The sequence below is a fragment of the Rhipicephalus microplus genome, chromosome 4 (assembly GCF_043290135.1).
Source record: "Rhipicephalus microplus isolate Deutch F79 chromosome 4, USDA_Rmic, whole genome shotgun sequence".
Taxonomy (NCBI): Eukaryota; Metazoa; Arthropoda; class Arachnida; order Ixodida; family Ixodidae; genus Rhipicephalus; species Rhipicephalus microplus.
Window position 1 is genome coordinate 42,348,349 of NC_134703.1, and position 17,701 is coordinate 42,366,049.

The 17,701-nt window shown below is 43.8% G+C and overlaps 2 protein-coding genes across 3 annotated transcripts in view; one reads left to right on the top strand and one right to left on the bottom strand.

Moving 5' to 3' along the window:
- LOC142814248 (uncharacterized) overlaps positions 1-2,384 on the top strand; it is an 84,543-nt gene extending 82,159 nt beyond the window's left edge. Inside the window, exon 3 of the mRNA XM_075892633.1 lies at positions 1,830-2,384. Within this exon, the coding sequence (XP_075748748.1) occupies positions 1,830-1,859 (30 nt within the window). The 3' untranslated portion in view covers positions 1,860-2,384. The remainder of the gene's footprint in view (positions 1-1,829) is intronic.
- Positions 2,385-4,469: 2,085 nt separating this feature from the next.
- Positions 4,470-10,921, bottom strand: LOC142814247 (uncharacterized). Of its 2 annotated transcripts, none has more exons than XM_075892632.1 (3): positions 10,706-10,921; positions 6,584-7,070; positions 4,470-6,523 (listed from the first exon to the last, which is right to left on the bottom strand). In XM_075892632.1, the coding sequence occupies exons 1-3, from the start codon at positions 10,715-10,717 to the stop codon at positions 4,593-4,595; spliced, it is 2,430 nt and encodes an 809-aa protein (XP_075748747.1). In that variant the 5' UTR covers positions 10,718-10,921; the 3' UTR covers positions 4,470-4,592. The 2 variants fall into 2 exon arrangements, with proteins under 2 accessions (XP_075748747.1, XP_075748746.1); XM_075892631.1 differs by having other exon boundaries at positions 6,572-7,070.
- Between the last annotated feature and the right edge of the window lie 6,780 nt (positions 10,922-17,701).

Consider the following 17,701-nt stretch of genomic DNA (forward strand, 5'->3'; position numbering starts at 1 on the left):
ATTTACATTCCATTAATGTTAATAACTTCCCCTGTACATTCCTTGGCATTACTGTCTGTTATATCTCATTATTATATATATATATATATATATATATATATATATATATATATATATATATATATATATATATATATATATATATATATATAATCAACGGGTGTCTCACTCAAACAGAAACACAATGAAAGAGAAAACATTGAGAACTTATATTGCAACTTCAGGCACTGCCGGCGGCAATCTGTCTTGTAGTTTACTTTGCTGTATTCATCGGTATCACAATTGCCACAATACACCTAAAACAGTACAATCAACGTCTCCTGCACTAGCGTTGTATTTGTTATCTCCTGGTTTTTCATTAAATAAAACGAGATATTAGTAGGCTGTGTAGCAGGTGGACAAGCGTTGGCCTCGATGAAGACAATGGTAAATGTATTACAGGACGTAGAGCCGCCAGAACACTTAACTCGAACGATGTACCGCGTCGCCTCGACTCACTTCGACTGACGCCAGCGCCGCCAAGCGTTCGACACGGTATGTCTGCTGCTGCTAAGGGCAGATGGAACGTGGGCCGATTATGCTAGCAAACTTATATTTTACTTCAGCCTAACCGGAGTGTCCAATACACTTACCTGACATGTTCATTTTAAGATGCTTTGCTCACGTCTACATTTTCGTGCACACGCCTGAAAATCTTTGCCGTATGGTTATCTCGGCGATAAACCATTGCGTGCGACAGCTCATCTTATCTTTCCAGTTTGACGTCGTGGTGGAGCGTTCGAGTTAACGGTGTTGACGGCTGTAGCTCATCCGAAACACAAACGAGCCATTGGCTTCTGGGGCTTATCCCGTCTGGGAGGCACTGCGATTGCTAATGGCGTTTTGCGAGGGTTTACTTTCATGTTTCCCAGCGTTTGATAGCATGCTAGTTGCTTTAGGCTCTTTTCTTAGCATCAAAGAGACACTAAAGATTAAAAGATTTTCTTCGGATTAGTAAATTAAAATTTCACCACACTCAGAGCGCCACTCTCACCACGAAAACACGCTTGATGAACGGGAAAACTCGCAAAAAATAAATAAAAATACTGGTGGCGGCGCTATCTTGATGTTTTCGTCACAGATTTACATGATGCCACAAGTGGTATCTGCATGGGCCTGCAAAATTTACTGTCGCTAAAATTAATTTCCACTGTGTTGTGATAGACCGAAAATCTTAACATATAACAATTCAAAAGGTTGGGAAGGAACATGATAGAGAAAGGGAAGGCAGGGATGTTAACTAGTCTAGAAAAGTTAGTATGGCGAATTCAACACTGTGGAAAAAGATTCTGGAGTTTAAAAGATAGTGTAAGAGAGAAAGAGTGAGAGAGGAGAAGCACAGAAAATTTAAGTAAAAGTGTGATTGAATGCATATGGCCGAAATACGCCAAAGCACGTTCAAATTTGTGACATCGTAGTGATTTTCACCCGCTGAAGTATATCTGCGGTGAAATTCAAAAATACATTTTCACCATCATCTTCTCTGATAATTGTCCTTTGATGGCGAAACTTGTGATGCTAGAGTTGCGAAAGGATAATTTACCTGTCTGAGCTGATTAACTGTTGCAAGTCCGAGTCCCTTCAATGTATTTGCCCTGCCAGTGGGCTTTTCGTGGTTCGTTGGATTCCTCAACTTCTAGCCAGGTGACACTGAGTTTACTCGTATCTGCCATAGAACAAATAGCGTTGTTTCACTCACTATATTTACGCAGGTAAATGCATCAACGTATCTTGCTTAGCTTTGTTATGTTTCCTAATGAATCGTTCCTTTGTTGCTTCTCTGTTCGCAGTCGTCTTCCTCTGATGAGTACGAGAGATAGCACAGGCAGGCGTCGTCGCCGAGGCACCGGAAACCCAGTCACGCCTTCCTTCAAGAACACCTGTGGTTACGTCACGTCCGGGCAGCGCCACAGCCGAGTTTCTGGGAGTTCCGAACAAGAAAAAAAAATCAAATGGATGAAGATACAAGCGCATCGCAACACCGCAACTTGTTGAAAAAGCAGCCCTCGTTGGTGACCTTCGTCCTCTTCTGTGCGCTGTGCTGGGCCCCCCTCTCGCGATCGCCGTACTGACGTGGATCGTGTGTCACGAACTCCACCGCACGGCACGCGAGAAACGAAATGAAAAAAAGCCCTAGCTACCCAGCCCTATGGTTCTCGCCGCTACGTTAAAGCAGCTAATAGCTATACCCGGGCAGAACCTACTCCTGAACGCCACGTCATGTTCCTGCGTCTCAAGTAAATGTTTTCCGTGCCACCATTTTGTATCGGTGTGCTCGAGATGTCTCTTCTCAGGACGTTCTCTGCGGATGTCAGAAAAAATAAATGAATAAGAACTACACGACATGTCTGCGTGAACACATCCACATTTTTTTTTAGCATGCATACTTGACTCGGCTGCCCCGATTACTATAGGTTCGGCTACTCGATACAAACCTCAGTAGCCGAAGATCCTGACTATTACCGAATTATCCTGAGTATTTGTTAGGGACGACAGCTGTCTTTCTTGTTCAACGATTTTTAAAGTTCGCTCAGGATCCATGGTACACGAGCAGAACTTCAGATAATATTACCGCGAGTCGGATGTTTCTCATAATATTGAAATGCTTATTCACCGTCACAAGAGGCAGAGATAGCAACGCACTAATCATCGCTGTTGTAAAGTTGGAGCTGTTACTGTAAATTCATATCCTGGGGGGAAACATTGGCGCACTGCTTAGCCGCCGGCTTTCTTCAAAGCTCTTTAAGGGATGGAACTTAAGCTCCCAGCTCTTTTCGCAGTAACAAAACGATTGCCCTGTGTGTACTCCAGAGTTCTGTCGCATAGTGCCAGGCTGCGCTTTTTTGAAAGAATTGTGGAGAAATCAGGATAAGCATTCTTTCACAAAGCCACAGTTTATGTTGTGTACTTGAGATTACGCAACGAGAAGATGGACCATTAAGGTTATGCAAATATACATTTCGCTCTTCAAGCTTAGTTTGTCAAAGTGCTTTGTAGAAGTCAGTGTGTGAGGACAGTCATGATGCAATGGGGTTTTATAAGAAATATTGCACCTATAACGCGCATCACACGTCCCGTAAACAACCAGCCGGTGACTTACGAAAATTTGCACTTATGAAAATCCCCCACGGTGGCATTCCCAAGGGCTTGTAGCCGTTTCACTAATTATAAGATTAGTTAAGTTACTGATTATCAGATTAGTTGAATTACTAATTACTACCTTAACTATCACTGGTTTCCTCGTGTTTCATATGTAGATTGGAAATGCTAGTCGAAGACAAATAAACGCGTTTTTTTGCTGTCTTATGACAACCTTCGCAACCTACATGACTAAACACATCATTATGTTGGACCGAGACCAAAGATAGTGGGGAATAAAGAAAAAGATTATATGGAGAATGCATTGAAAAATGAAACTCATGATTACCCATAAATCCGTCTGACAGCCATGCCCCAATTCTACGTACAACGCATTTTACGAAGACTGACTCGATAATAATCACGAACAACTCAATAAAAATAATATAGCATACAATTCATCTAGACTACCAGAGCGACACCCCACTCCCACATCATGTAGTCAACGGCATACACTTCCGTATCTTACACAAAAGCACCTTGTGCTCATAATTAAGGGTCTGTCATCTCCAACATGAATATAACGTTTATAACGTGTTATAGTTTATAACACGAAGTGTGTGTAATTTGCAACACGTTTGCACGGTCATGAGAACGGGTATGTACATCCCCATCTTTTTATTGTTCGCAGTTTTTATTTAATGCTAGCCATCAAGTGAAAAAAAAAAGTTATCACCAGATATGCCATTCCCTCGTGCGTTAATTTTGATCGGAATAAAAGGAAATTGAATAAAGGCAGCGTTGTGGCCTTGCCCAGCTCCACTATCAAGTGATTGAATCATTTGAACCTGCGTAAAAGTATTTTTCTATCGGTTCCGAACGAAACGCCGCAATAGAGACGGAACTCCAACCCGTATTCTGGTGAACGAGGCTTTGACAGCTAAAAAGTTTGCACAGAATCTTAACGCAAGAAACGAAATTCTAACCATTGAATAAAATATGGTGCTTCACTGTAACGACGCTACTTATTATTAAATAATCTCAATGGCAGAACAGACTATTACGCTTTTATTTGTATTTAAATTGAACTAGATACCACTAATACAGACGTTTCGTTGTAACTATAGATGTCGTCCATGTGATATGAGAATGCGTTCTCTATACAAGTAAACTCGAGCATAACCTATTATCTGGGATGCTATTTGGTTTTAACCTAGAACAACTTCGCTTTCTGTTTTCTTGTCATATACCCCTGACTGTCGGAAGCCTAACTTCGCTGAAAGGTCCATATAAAATCCGGGGAACGAAGAAATAGGCACTGTGATGCATGCAACAAAATGAATCGCATAGTATTAACTGCAAATAATGAATCTTTATTCCTAGTGCTTAACGAATCAGCTCAGTGTTTGAAGTTAGTTTGTCGAAATCAAATGCAACAAAGTTCATGAATGTGGGATTAAGTGGAAGACGAGCTTTTAGTCGTCACCTATTTGCTCCTCACTTTCTACTGGTCGCTGAGCAAGGTCACGAAGGCGTACTTGAGAATCGTCAACGATTTCTTGCACGTGTCCTCTTGATGTCGACTGTTGCTCGGGCGCATGTACCGCCCCAGGACGCATTCCCGTGGATGCTGTGATTATGCTGGCACAGTTGCGCACTCGGACGCATGGAACATCAGATCCCCGGGAAGTTTCAACACGTGAGCTTGTTCGTTCTCCGTACTCGACAATATACCCACCGGCGTACACGCCGCGGCTGCCAGTGAGACCACGGCCAAAACCACGGCTGTTGTCACCGGCATTGCTGCCTTCACTCGTGCTCCGGTTTCCAGTGCTGCCACTTCTTGTATTGAACCCGCTACCACCACCACCACCGCCGCTGCCACCTCCGCTTGCACCACCACTACTAATACTGCTACCACCACCATTTATATCGCTGATTACACTCCCACGTCCACTTGTACCGCTTCTTCGTTCACTGGCGCCGTCCCTTCTACTACCGCCATGATAATCTTGGGCGTCGCTTTCGAAATCGGTCACTGTTATGTCTCCTCTTCGACCTCCACGTCCAGTTCCTCTTGCGGATTCACTGCCGCTTTCGGTGTCGTTCACAACAGCTCTTGTGTCTCCAAGACCTCCATTGTATCCACCTCCAGAGCCTTCGCCGGTTCTACGGTGATGAGCATTATCACTAGTGGTTTCACTGCCGCCTCTTGCACCCAGATATCTGCCGCCACTTCTGACACTTGTGGCGCTTTCTTCTCCGACACGAACACTGCTATGACCTCCGTGGCCTCCACCATAGCCACCTCCATAGCCACCTCCATAGCCACCTCCATAGCCACCTCCATAACTGCCTCCATGGTCTCCTCCAGATTCGCTGACATTCACTCTGTCGGTTTCATTTCTGAGGTTGCTTGAAATACGTCGCTGCGTTTCGTAACCACCGCCATAACCACCTGCATGGCCACCTCCGTAGCCACCACCGTAGCCGCCACCGTAGCCTCCACCGTAGCCTCCACCGTGGCCTCCACCGTAGCCACCTCTGTTGCTGCCTCCGTATCTGGTGTTGGTTCCTGTTTCATTGCTGCTCGTATCACCGTATTCGGTGACACGTCTGGTCTCAGTAACACTTTCTTCAGCATGCACAACTCGGCTTCGCCCTTCATAACTTCCACGGTAACCACCTCTATTATATCTGTCTCTGTAACCACTTCCATAACCACCTCCATATCCACTTCTGTAGCCACCTTCACCCATGCTACCGCTTGAAGTTTCATTTACGTTCGCTCTGCGATGTCCCGTGCCAGTTTCCTCGGTGTTCGCGAACCTATGTCTTCCATGGCCACCGCCGTAGCCGCTTCCATAACCACCTCCATGTCCGATTCTTTGTTCACTTCTGTAGTTGTCTTGGTAACTTGCTCCATACCCACTGCCACTACCTGATTCGTTTCTCATGGTACCTCTGCTACTACTAATGTGTGCCCCCGCCGTTTCAGCACTGCTTTCACTTTCACTGCCACGCACGTCTGTGCTGACCCATTGACCACCTCCATAGCCGCCTCCGTAACCACCTCCATAACCACCTCGATATCGGCTGCCTCCACCACTTTCACTTGCACCGTAACCATTGCCGCTTGTAGTGTCAGTGCTGCTTGTGCCACTGAGATTGGCTGTTCTTCCACCATAGCTGCCACCATGGCTTCCTCCATAACCACCTCCATAGCCACTGCCAGTGCCCGCTTCGTTCCGACTTATGCTTCCGCCTCTGCGCAAATCACCTCCTCGTTCGTCGCTAATCACAACCCTACTGCGACTTTCATAACTGCTACTATGTCCGCCTCCGTAACCACCACCAAAGCCACTCCTGTATCCCCTTGTGTGATCAGTTTCATTGAAGCTTCCACCTCCGCTTCCACCCCCGCTTCCACCCCCACTTCCACCCCCGCTTCCACCCCCGCTTCCACCCCCGCTTCCACCACCATGTCCGCTGCTTCCTGTGGTATCACTGCCACTCTCTCCGCTTCTGGCTACCCAGCTTTGGCCTCCATAACCACCACCAAAGCCGCCTCCATATCCACCACCGTAGCCACCACCGTATCCGCCCCCGTATCCGCCACCATAGCCGCCTCCGTAACCACCCCCATAACCTCCTCCGTAACCACCCCCATATCCACCTCCATAACCACCCCCGTAACCTTTGCCTCCGTAGCTACCTCTGTAGCTGCCACTGTAGCCACCGCCGTAGCTGCCTCCGTAAGAACCGCTGTAACTGGCTGCACCTGAGGCGATTCTGCTAGTTATTTCGGCAGTGTCACCAGTAACATGGTCTTGCCCTGGCACTCCAGGTGGAAGTTGATCTGCGCTGTCTCCCGATGGCCACCACCGGAACTGCCTTTGGTATACGCTGTGGCTTGACGTGCCTCCACAACAAAGAACAAGGCACGTTAAAATCTGAAAAAGAAAGAGGTTAACTTTATGCAACAATTGATATTCCACAATTTATTCAAAATTTTTGCGCCGTCTATACAGTGCTGGTACTACTATTCATTATCATATATCACCTTTATCTTCTTAAAATAACCACAGTATGCGTTATATGACACAATTACGTACCTTCAACGTTTGTGAAGTATTTTAGAACTTATTTAAAAGTAATCTTCCTTTATATCATTCGTGAGTAACAACGACGTGGTAACACTAAATGGCGCCATTGGTGATCAATCACCACGATCCAATGAAATCATATGTATGTCATGCGATACGTTGAAAAATCTTGCATAGCTCATGTGAAGCAAAAAGTACCAAACTATAATTTGTTGTTTTAACTTAGGATCCTACAGAAGGTATCTTATCCATGTCTTTACAATCTTGTCCATGCTGTTTTATGATTGGGTGTCAGAAGTGATTCGTTTTAAATGCGAAGAACTTCTTTGCGTACTGCACGCACTTTGAGCGTATCTATCTATCTATCTATCTATCTATCTATCTATCTATCTATCTATCTATCTATCTATCTATCTATCTATCTATCTATCTATCTATCTATCTATCTATCTATCTATCTATCTATCTATCTATCTATCTATCTATCTATCTATCTATCTATCTATCTATCTATCTATCTATCTATCTATCTATCTATCTATCTATCTATCTATCTATCTATCTATCTATCTATCTATCTATCTATCTATCTATCTATCTATCTATCTATCTATCTATCTATCTATCTATCTATCCCATAACTAGTATACAAGGATAAGAGGTTTGACGATTGTGACTGCCTGGTAATGGTATAAGTAATGTGAAAATCCCGTTGTGTAACATTGAACACTTCTTTCAAAACAAGTGAGGCACATACCTGTGCATCACGAGCCACGATATGCGGGTATGAGCCACAGGAGTTTAACAGTTCGTGCCTACCGAGGAACGGCGAGAACAGACATTGGTCATTCAAGTGCGAGGGTATTATGAAAGAATTAAATCGCCAGCTTTCACCCATACAAATGAAAAGAATATGTTATGGTCCCATCAGGAATAGAACCCAAACATCTTGCGCAGCAATCAAGTATTCTACCACTGAGCCAAGCCACGTCTTGAACTCCTTTGGTAAGGACCCTGTGCAGGCGTAATGTCGGTGTAATGCCAATTTCATTTGCAGTTGTGCCCATCAATTTTATGTAGATTACATATGTGATCCATTGATACAGGCGTCACGTCGGGTTAGCGTGAGTTGCAGTTAAGTGCAACTCACGCCATCCACTTAAGATGGTCTACGTAGTCTCATATAGGGCTGGCATCTTCGCTAGCGCAGCGCTGCATTTCAGCTTACTGCTTCTGGTGTTAGTAATACCCTTGTTGCTCTTGGGATTTTTACGCAACTGCAAACATATGCTACTGCTCAACATGTGTGCTGTTATAACATTTGCGTGTATGCGTAGCGTCATTTCGTAAAGTTTCGCTGAGCTATAACATGGCACTACAATCAGCTTCTATCCGCATGCTCCTCGTGACCTAGGGTACGCGAAATCTGCCGAATTTTCTTCCAACTCAAATTTGTGGTCCGTGTCTAAAATATTGCCGCGTAACGGCAAGGCAGACTGAGATATGAAAGCTGTAAAAAATAAGAAACACTGGCTCCGTAAAACAGGGTTAACAAGTGGTACCAACTACTAATTGTTGTAGTGAAGAAGTTTGATAACATGGATGATAGTTGTATCACACCCAAAAACATTGGGAACTTACGTAACCAGAAAACTTTCGTAAGGCGTTCAAAACTTCTGCGAATCCCCATGTCTTGAACAGGTCGGCATCTAGTAATTCATAGCATGCATGACATAGCGGCTAAACATAGTTTCTGGTTACTGGTGAGAGTAAAAGTGTCTCGACGTGCAAAGAAATCTTAAGCACCTCGTTTGAGCCCTCTGTGAGAAATTATTTGAACATGTGGGCACTTCACCTTCGCAAATAACCGTTAAAGGGACACTAAAGGCAAGTATTAAGTCTACGTTGATTGTTGAAATAGTGGTCCAGAAATCTCGTAGTGATAGTTTTGTGCCAAGGAAGGGCCTATTCTGAAATAAAATTACGTTTTAGTGGTCCGCATCAGGTTAGCGCACTTAAAATTACCCGCCTCAACAAGCGGACTGACCGGACCGACTCACGTCACTGTTACCGTGCACAACATTGCCCGGCTTTACTGCGCTAGTAGCGGCAGACCGAAAACAATGGAAGCCACAGCAGCCACAATGGCCATTGATCAATTTTCCACCATCAGCTCCGAGACTGCAGATGTTTTTTCATTCAACTGCTCCCCACTAGATGGCACCCCCTGTTCAGTGTAATAGAATTTTCGAAGCACTCTCGCCATTCCTCATAGTAACGTCAGGCGGTTATTTTTTCTATGAATCAAGCAGAAACGAACAGGCAGCATTTTATTGCGTCTCTTGATGTACTGGAGGTTCTTTATATAGTGCAGCTAGATCGATTACTAGTGATTAATTCTAGGCGGTCCATCTGATGTCAACGGCATCATTTTGAGAATGTCCTACTGCGGCGCATGTGTTCTTGTGCATTTACGTCAATTTATGGGTAAGTTGGGAACTGCTGTCGATAATATTGTCGTTTTATATGTTGTCGTACATTGAGATTTCGCTCTGGTGTAAACTGTTATTTCACTTTAGGGTCTCTTTAATGATCACATCATTTTGAATAGGGTGTGAAGTCTATTAGCGTATAGTAATGCTTCTCGTGCAAGTGATATCACGTCTATCTGATGGGGAATTCAAATATTGGTCAGAATCACTCGAAAGGAGAGTGCCTATAGAATTATCGAAACACTATATGCCAAAAAGTAAATAGTTAAATATTTCAGCGTAATGAGATAGGTAGAGCTGGGGCCAGACATCGTTCTGCAGCGTACTCCTAAAACCAAAGCGGTTCAAAATGTAGGTTGTAAGAGTTGAAAGGAAGCAACTGCTACAACTGTAAAATCACATACCATTCGAGTAATTTCGGACCTTCTCGCGTTTCACAGTAACATGAAAGAACTACAGGAGTGCACTTGACTGGGATAGTTAGTACTTGCATAATTCAGCACCCAAGGCAGTCAAAGTCCTCTTGCGCTTTCTGAGGACTACGGGCCTATGTGAACGCCTTCGAATTTTGCACATTACTCCCGCTGCATACGTGTCAGTGCATGTACTGACACTTTTCTCCTCTCTTTCTCTTCTGTTTCCTCTCTCTCTCTCTCTCACCTTTATACACCTATTTCCCATTCTCCCAGCGTAGTGTAGCGAATCGGTCATTTGCCTGGTTAACCACCCTACCTCCTCTCTTTTTCTTCTTCCTTCGAAGAAACGGTGTTATGCACGGAACGACAAAAGAACTAGACAAATGGCCCTGAAAGTGAACGAACTAAAAGAACACTGACAATTTCCGGCTTGAATGCCTTAAGTGGGATCCTTATGTAATATATTTACGCAAGAATGTCTCAAAGAACCTCTTTTTCGGGTTGTGAGTGAGTTGCATAAATTCTTACAGGTTTTTTTTTTCAAAGATGGAAATACATCACGATCTTGACTTACCGCGAACTTCATTTCAGTGCAGCGCCAACTCAGCGTGGCCTCCCACACAAATTGAAGTCGAGCGCTCTGCGCCCGTCCAGCGCAATGCTGCTGCAATCTTTTCCCTGACAGAGGAAAGTGGTCAGTGCAGCAGAGTTGTGCAGATGGACACTGTCGGAAGACCCCGCAACGTAAGACTGCTGAGCCCGACTGACCCGCTGCTAATCTCTGCTCGGTGCACTCGCAGCTGGCCTATCAGGCTTGGGTTTTTTACGCGGTGTTGTGAAATTCTCGACCTCGTCTGGCACCTCATTTCCGATGAAGTCTCCAGGGAGCTCGCGTTTCGTCTGTTAACAAGCAAGCCTCGCGGATTGCGATAGTCATGGCTTCGCGTTTCACCAACGATACCTGCTGAAAGATAAACGGTTGTTGGTCGGAACTGCTCTTAGATAATTTGATGAAGTCTGAATGAAAGCCAAGTGGAAGCAGGTATTGTTGCATGCATGCAGTTTCAGCTGGGCGCGTGTGTCCGTTACCTTGAGATGAGTTGCTAGGTCTACATATGCCAGCCAAAATATATAAGTAACCACTTTGCCTTTCAGTTAATGTTGAGGATAAATGATAGAGTACCGTATACTGGGCGATGCAGGTGCACGTTCAAGAACACCAAATATTCGAAACTTCGTAATCCTATACGAAGTCCTTTTGACCATGGTTTTGGCACGTATATATAAGGTATTATTATCACAGTCAAAGCCGTAATGATAGAATACAGTGATACCTCGTCTACACGAAATATTGAGGTATTTTTACTGGAGACAGTCAGGAGACATGAGACTACACATACAGACATTTGTAAAAATCACAAGTTATTGTATTATAACAGCACTAATTGACTGGAGGTGAATATGCTCTAAATTTATACTAACCCTATATTATGACATAACATTGTTGAATGCCCATGGACTAAGCGCATCTCATACAGGTTTCACATTTGTTATATTTTATATCATTTTTACGTATGCGGACCCCAAAACACTTTTATAAACACCAGGAACAGAAACGAAACCTCATCAATCCTTTTTTTATATAAATAGGCCTTGCAACCAATGCTTCCTTTTATTTATGTTGCAGAGCGCAGTAAATAATTAGCAGCCTGTTCAACAATAGTAAACTCGTTTACTTGGTAAAAGCTGGCTATTGTGTTCGAGAAATAGTCCCACAACCACGACATAAGAATAAAAGAAAGAAGTGCCGGAGTGCCAACAACCAGATGTTCTGTACCTTTCCATCAGCACATGTCGAGCTCTTTCTCTATCATCTATGAACCGATCGACCAGAAGACGCATATATACGCCCGCATCTGAAGCTGATCAAGCAGCGCAACAAATATGCTGCTCTTTCCTAACCCACCTGTGTCATCCAATCACGTCTACTTCTCTTAGAACCACAATTTGTCTACGCATGAACGAAGTAATGAACTAAAGGAGAACTGATTGCGGATTTATATGAATGTAACACAGCCGAGTACAGCATAACCACATCAAGTGCTGGGGCTCTGTTCCATCCTTTTGCTTCCTGCTTGCGTCTGTTGTACCCAGCAAATAAAAAAAATAGATGAGCATAATTGGAGAGTATAAAAATAAACCTTTAAAACTCTGCACATGGAAGGATTAGGCAAATAAGGAGCACGAATAAATACTGCGGAAGTGATTTTCATCTCGGAAGCAAACAGCGCGATGATTGAGCTTGAGTCAGAGCGCACCAAATTTAGAGAAAACTTTGAAGAATGAAAGCTGCCTGTCTCGTTTGAGGTGTCATATTTATATTTTTTGCGCAGGTGAGGGTTCCGTCCATCAGATTATCTTTCTTGCTCACCACAGCACTAAAAGCAGGCCTTCGTCCAAAGAAGTTGTCCAAAAATGTGAATCATGGGTGTTCTATGCCCAGAATAAGCAAATGCGTGTATTCAATTTCTGATTGTCAATTTTCTATGTTCATGTTGTTTATTATATCAAATAAATAGAAGCTTTACAGCAACGGCATAATAATCTTTTAAATCAAGGTTACCTTTTGCTATTCAAAAGCCACGTAGCCTCATCAGTGACAAAAGACTGGTAAATGTGTGCAAAGGTTCGCAACAAAAACCTAGGTTTTGACTATAAAGAGGTAGACAACTCGCTTACAAAGAAACCACGAGCTAAAGGCTGAAACGTCCATTATTTTTTCAATTCTTTAGGCTATGTTAGGTTTCCATCTCATCGAGAGCAAATTGCAATGGCTAAAAAGCTGCTTCAACATTTCGGCCTCCAGGACGTTTGGCTCATGCACTGTTGTTAATTTAATTTCAAACTTGCATTGGCCTCAAACAAGTTCGAATCTACTGGAAGCGTGTCGTGAGAGGTAAAAACCTCTCACGACATTTATGCCAGTGCAAGATAGCCTTCGCTTGTTCACAAATGTGAGAGGCATAATAAGATTTAGTGGTGCCGCAGTAGTCTGGCACTTTTGACTTCCTGCAGTGTTTAGTTTTCTTCTAATGTAAAATAAAGCAAACTGAAGCGCTATTGGTATGCAACGACACGTCCTCCTATTTTTTATTAACTGTATGTTGCGGGAAAGAACTGCGCATTGATCTCTACAACGCGCTTTTGTGTACACGTTAATATTTGTTCTCGGTTCACTTGTGCCCAATACAACTACGTGGTGGGAGTGAATGCAAATCATGACATAGTGAAAACTCCATTTCTATACTCGAAGAACTCGTAGCATAGTTTCGATTGGTCTATTCTAATATTCTGTTTCGTTGTTTTTTTTCATAATTTGTTTTTACTATTTGTTACAGCGGTAACGCAACGGTCTGAAGAACTATAGTAGGGTGGGAAAAAAATTCATCTAGCGAACATTTTCTGCCAATGCATTTATTGCGCTATGCCTATCAAGTGGTGGATTATAGATCATATGTGTTACGCTATGTAACAGTACAAGTACAATTTTTTTATTCTCTATATTGTCGGACAAACTTTGTCGTCCCAACATACATAATCACATGTTGTGAATAAAAATGGTTAACAATTGAACCATTTAGTGGGCTTAAAGGGACCTTGAAATTAAGTAGAAAAAAAAGGACAAAGGCGCTGAACAGTTGGTTGTATTTTGAGGTGATTGTGAGCATCCTAGGAGCAGCGAATCAACGGTCGTGACTTGACGTGAAAGCAAGGTGCCAGCTTTCCTGCCCTGCTACTTCACTTTCGCACCTCTGCTATACATCATTTACAAGCCTTCCACAAAGGCGCTGAGGCGGATACTACGTGCTCTTTATACGCGCTTTTGTGGCGGAGGTGAGTGGATTGATTTCGCTGCTGTGGCAGTACTGCTTCAAAATCGGGGCAAGACGGGTTGAAAGACTCGAGCAATGGCTGGCAAGGTTGGCACGCACGTTTTTCTGGGACTTCAAAGATCTCTATCAGTTGATGTCGAGCCAGCCAGGCGCGGCAGTTTGGAAAAAGCAACATCAAAATCATTATTTTACGCTACTTTTTGCCTGAAATGAACAACGAAAAACGTGAAATGAACAACTGAAGTGAAGAATAAACAAATCTTGGAGGCAAACATTTTGTTCAGTGTTCTTTTAAACTGCACAAAGTGACTATAGGTAAAAAAGACACGGATACGCACGGCGTCATGGGTGAACTCGCATTTTGGTAGTGTACTCTTTCCCCGCAATTCAAACTCGTGGTTATCGACTCCAACTTCGGTGAGGTGTTAACTCTCCGGCTATTTATGAGTGGCATATGCAGCTACGGCGCTCTTTTATGTGCCTTTATTTACGACATTCTCAACTGTGAAACACAGCATTTTAGTAGTTTGGCACATTTCTAGTCTTAAATGCATTGTATACAGAGTTATAGCGCTAAGCTTCCTCTATTTAAGCCTACGCACGACGTCCAGGCTGCTGTGCGAAGAGGTTGTAAGCCAAAGGCAGACGCTGATGCTCTAGCCTATACTGCCCGTGACATTCACAACGACTAGAACAAGGCAACAAAATTTTGCGGGCAACGTGTTGTATATATAAACCGTGTACTAATACTGCTAACGCTATAAGAGCACGCGCACATTTTTAGTGAAGCGGGAACAAAAGCGACCTAAAAGTATTCGTAACAGCACCACATCTAGACGCTGCGTTGCATTATTTCTTGGACGTACAGTTTTTATGCGTCTCTTATTTTATTTTATTCTAATAGTGTAAATCGCTATAGTATGCTAATATTGGCGAGATAGTGAGCGGCAAATATACAATACAAAACGATGAAAAATGTGACCCATGGAACACACTTTGGCTGGCTTTTGTTATTATCAGAAGCCAATGCTGAATCAAGCTGCGAAAACTGTTAGGGAGGCTGCATCGCCTTGCGTAGCCCGTTCACGTAGGACTTGAAGATATGTTCTTGTAGTTTTTTAAGGAGTCTTCACTGCCTGTAATTTTCTCAATGCTTCCTGTTGAACCATCTCATGAGAATCAAGTTGAACAGGCCTTGAGTCTTTTCATGCAGAAACAAGAGCAATAAAACAAGTGGCTCACTTACTCGGCGCATAATTATTTACTGAAATTGTGGCTCAGCAATTATTATAATTGCGGCGATGCTATATGTCGGTCAACAACATGAATGAATCCCACAAATCTCAAAGTGTTCGTGGTAATCCTAAACAGCTAAAGTTCGCTCAAACGTTTAATAAAACTGATTCGTGGTACGTCAAGTACTTGGCTGACACCAAAGATTAGCTTCAGCGTGGCTTGACTCTGTTGTCTTCATTTCTATAGTCATGCGACCAGAGAGGTGTGTGGCACCTCCGACATGCGGTATTAGCCATATGAAGCTTTTTCTAGATTTTCGAATAATCCGCCATGTGTGCGGGCTCTCGTGTAAATAAAACATATTTAACTGTACTTGCTTATTGGTATATAAGAAAGCAACAAACATAAAACACCCGGAAATGTTTCTTTTTTGTTGCCATAAAGTGAAAACGTCTAACCTGGATCCGCTTGGAGTTTTCAGCTGGAATGCGATATCCGACAGTACATCATGAAGCATATTCCACACACAGAGTTTTATTCAAATAGGTCAGTAGATACAGACACAGGCGGAGGATTCGCCTCATTCATCTGTGGTGTCCGTAACAATTTCATCCATAGTGTTTGCCCCCATGTCCCATTCCACCATAGTGTTTCCCGCCTCCGTAACCGCCATGTCCGTGACTGTAACCATGGTGGTATCCGCCGTGACTCTTGCGGTGATATCCACTGTGTCCCATGCCACCGCCGTAATGCTTGTGGCCGCCACCGTAGCCGCCGTAGTGACCACCAGCCGAGGCAAGGCCGACAACCAAGGCAATCAAAAAGAAGGCGACCTGTGAGGATTTCAAGGAACTCAGCATCGGAAGAGAAACTGAAGCGAACAATCAATCAGATTCTTCGGATTTTTGTCTAAAGCTTCATCCCTCGTTCCCAATGAAACCCCAACATTCTTTGCTGTATGGTGGACTCACAGCGACACCGTTGAGGCGGCTCGAATTGCCCAGTGTTTTGGTGAATTTTGTCCGTTTGGACGCCCGGAAATTCTGATGATGTGCTTTCCATCATTAGGTGCGTACTTTGAAATGATAAGCGCTATAGAGGCCCCCTCAAGGCACACGCATAACACAGTGAAACGCAAGCGTGAAGGGCTTTGAAACTGAATATTAAATTGAGTTTTACGCCCGAAAACTATGATTTGACTACGAGGAATGTCGCAATCAAGGGCTATGGAAATTTAGATCACTTGATGGTGTTCAATGTACACCCAAATCTAAGCGAAGGGGTCTCCAGCATTTTACCTCCATAAAAATGCGGGTGCCACGGCCACGATTTTATCCCGTGACCTTGAGGCCAGCGCACCTTAACCACTAGAGCCCCCCCGATTAGGAAGCATTGAAAAGCTTGGAGGACGTTTGAGCTTCGCCTTCCAGAGTAGAACGCCATAGCGTAATCAGACCACATGCGCATCGCCTCTTCGATTGCCAGCCCGACTTCAGTTCTCGGTACATGCCGCAACCACGCCGTAAGGAAGCGAACGACTGCACACAAAACGCTGACTGTTTAAATCTACTCTAGAATGCCTACTGCAAGTACAGTTGTTCGGTGCTCACTAAGCCATAATTCTTATTTAGAATCGGTGAAAGGCCCACAACGCACCCGTAAGGCAACATGCGAACCTACGCCGCTGCTCCCTTTGTTGATGCGCTTCCAGCTGATAGCAGGTATATATGCCTGAGTGCCTTGAATTGGACTTGCCTTTAAAACGCGCGGGCTCAGCGCAATTCATATAAGCAACCGCCACGGCCAAGATAGAACCTGCTACCTTCGGATCAGCAGCCGAGCACCTATATCCACTGATCCTCCGAGAAGAACCACTACATAACATTAATATAGTATTACGGGCCGAAGCAGTTCAAAGCAATGGTGTGGATCTGTGGTTCAACACCTGATTGTGAAACCGACGACCTTGACTTGGTGCTCAATCGAACGTAAAATTATTACTTGAATGTTAATTTTGCATTCGCATCTTTCTCAATTTTGTGGTCACGGGCAAAATTACTTTTCACTCCGAAGCAACGATGCTGACACAGTGCCAACACGAACGCTGACGCCAACACCGCGGCATCGGGATTTCTGTGGAACGAGCTTTTCAACTCTATGACATCAAAATTATGTCAGCACAGTTGTGCCATTATTGCACATTTTTGTTTTGCCGTTATTAGCTAACCTAACAGGCAGACCAGCTTCTCAACGACTTGAAAATAGCATTCCCTGTTATCTTTCCGTTGGCTTTCATTCAGCAATATTTAAGTTTCAGGAAATGCCCGTCACTCCGATAAAAAAAGAGGCAAAGTGGTCGACATAAAAGTGGTGTTGTCAGCCTGGCTAGATGTCAAGCAGACTTCAGCAGCTGAGTTGGACGACATTTGGCGTGTATGCAG

Bases quoted from the DNA above. Each gene is read 5' to 3' on its own strand.
- LOC142814247 (XM_075892631.1), bottom strand. The intron at 6,524-6,571 runs GTGGAAGCGGGG...GTGGAAGCGGAG, and splicing joins AAGCGGGGGTGGAAGCGGGG to GTGGAAGCTTCAATGAAACT.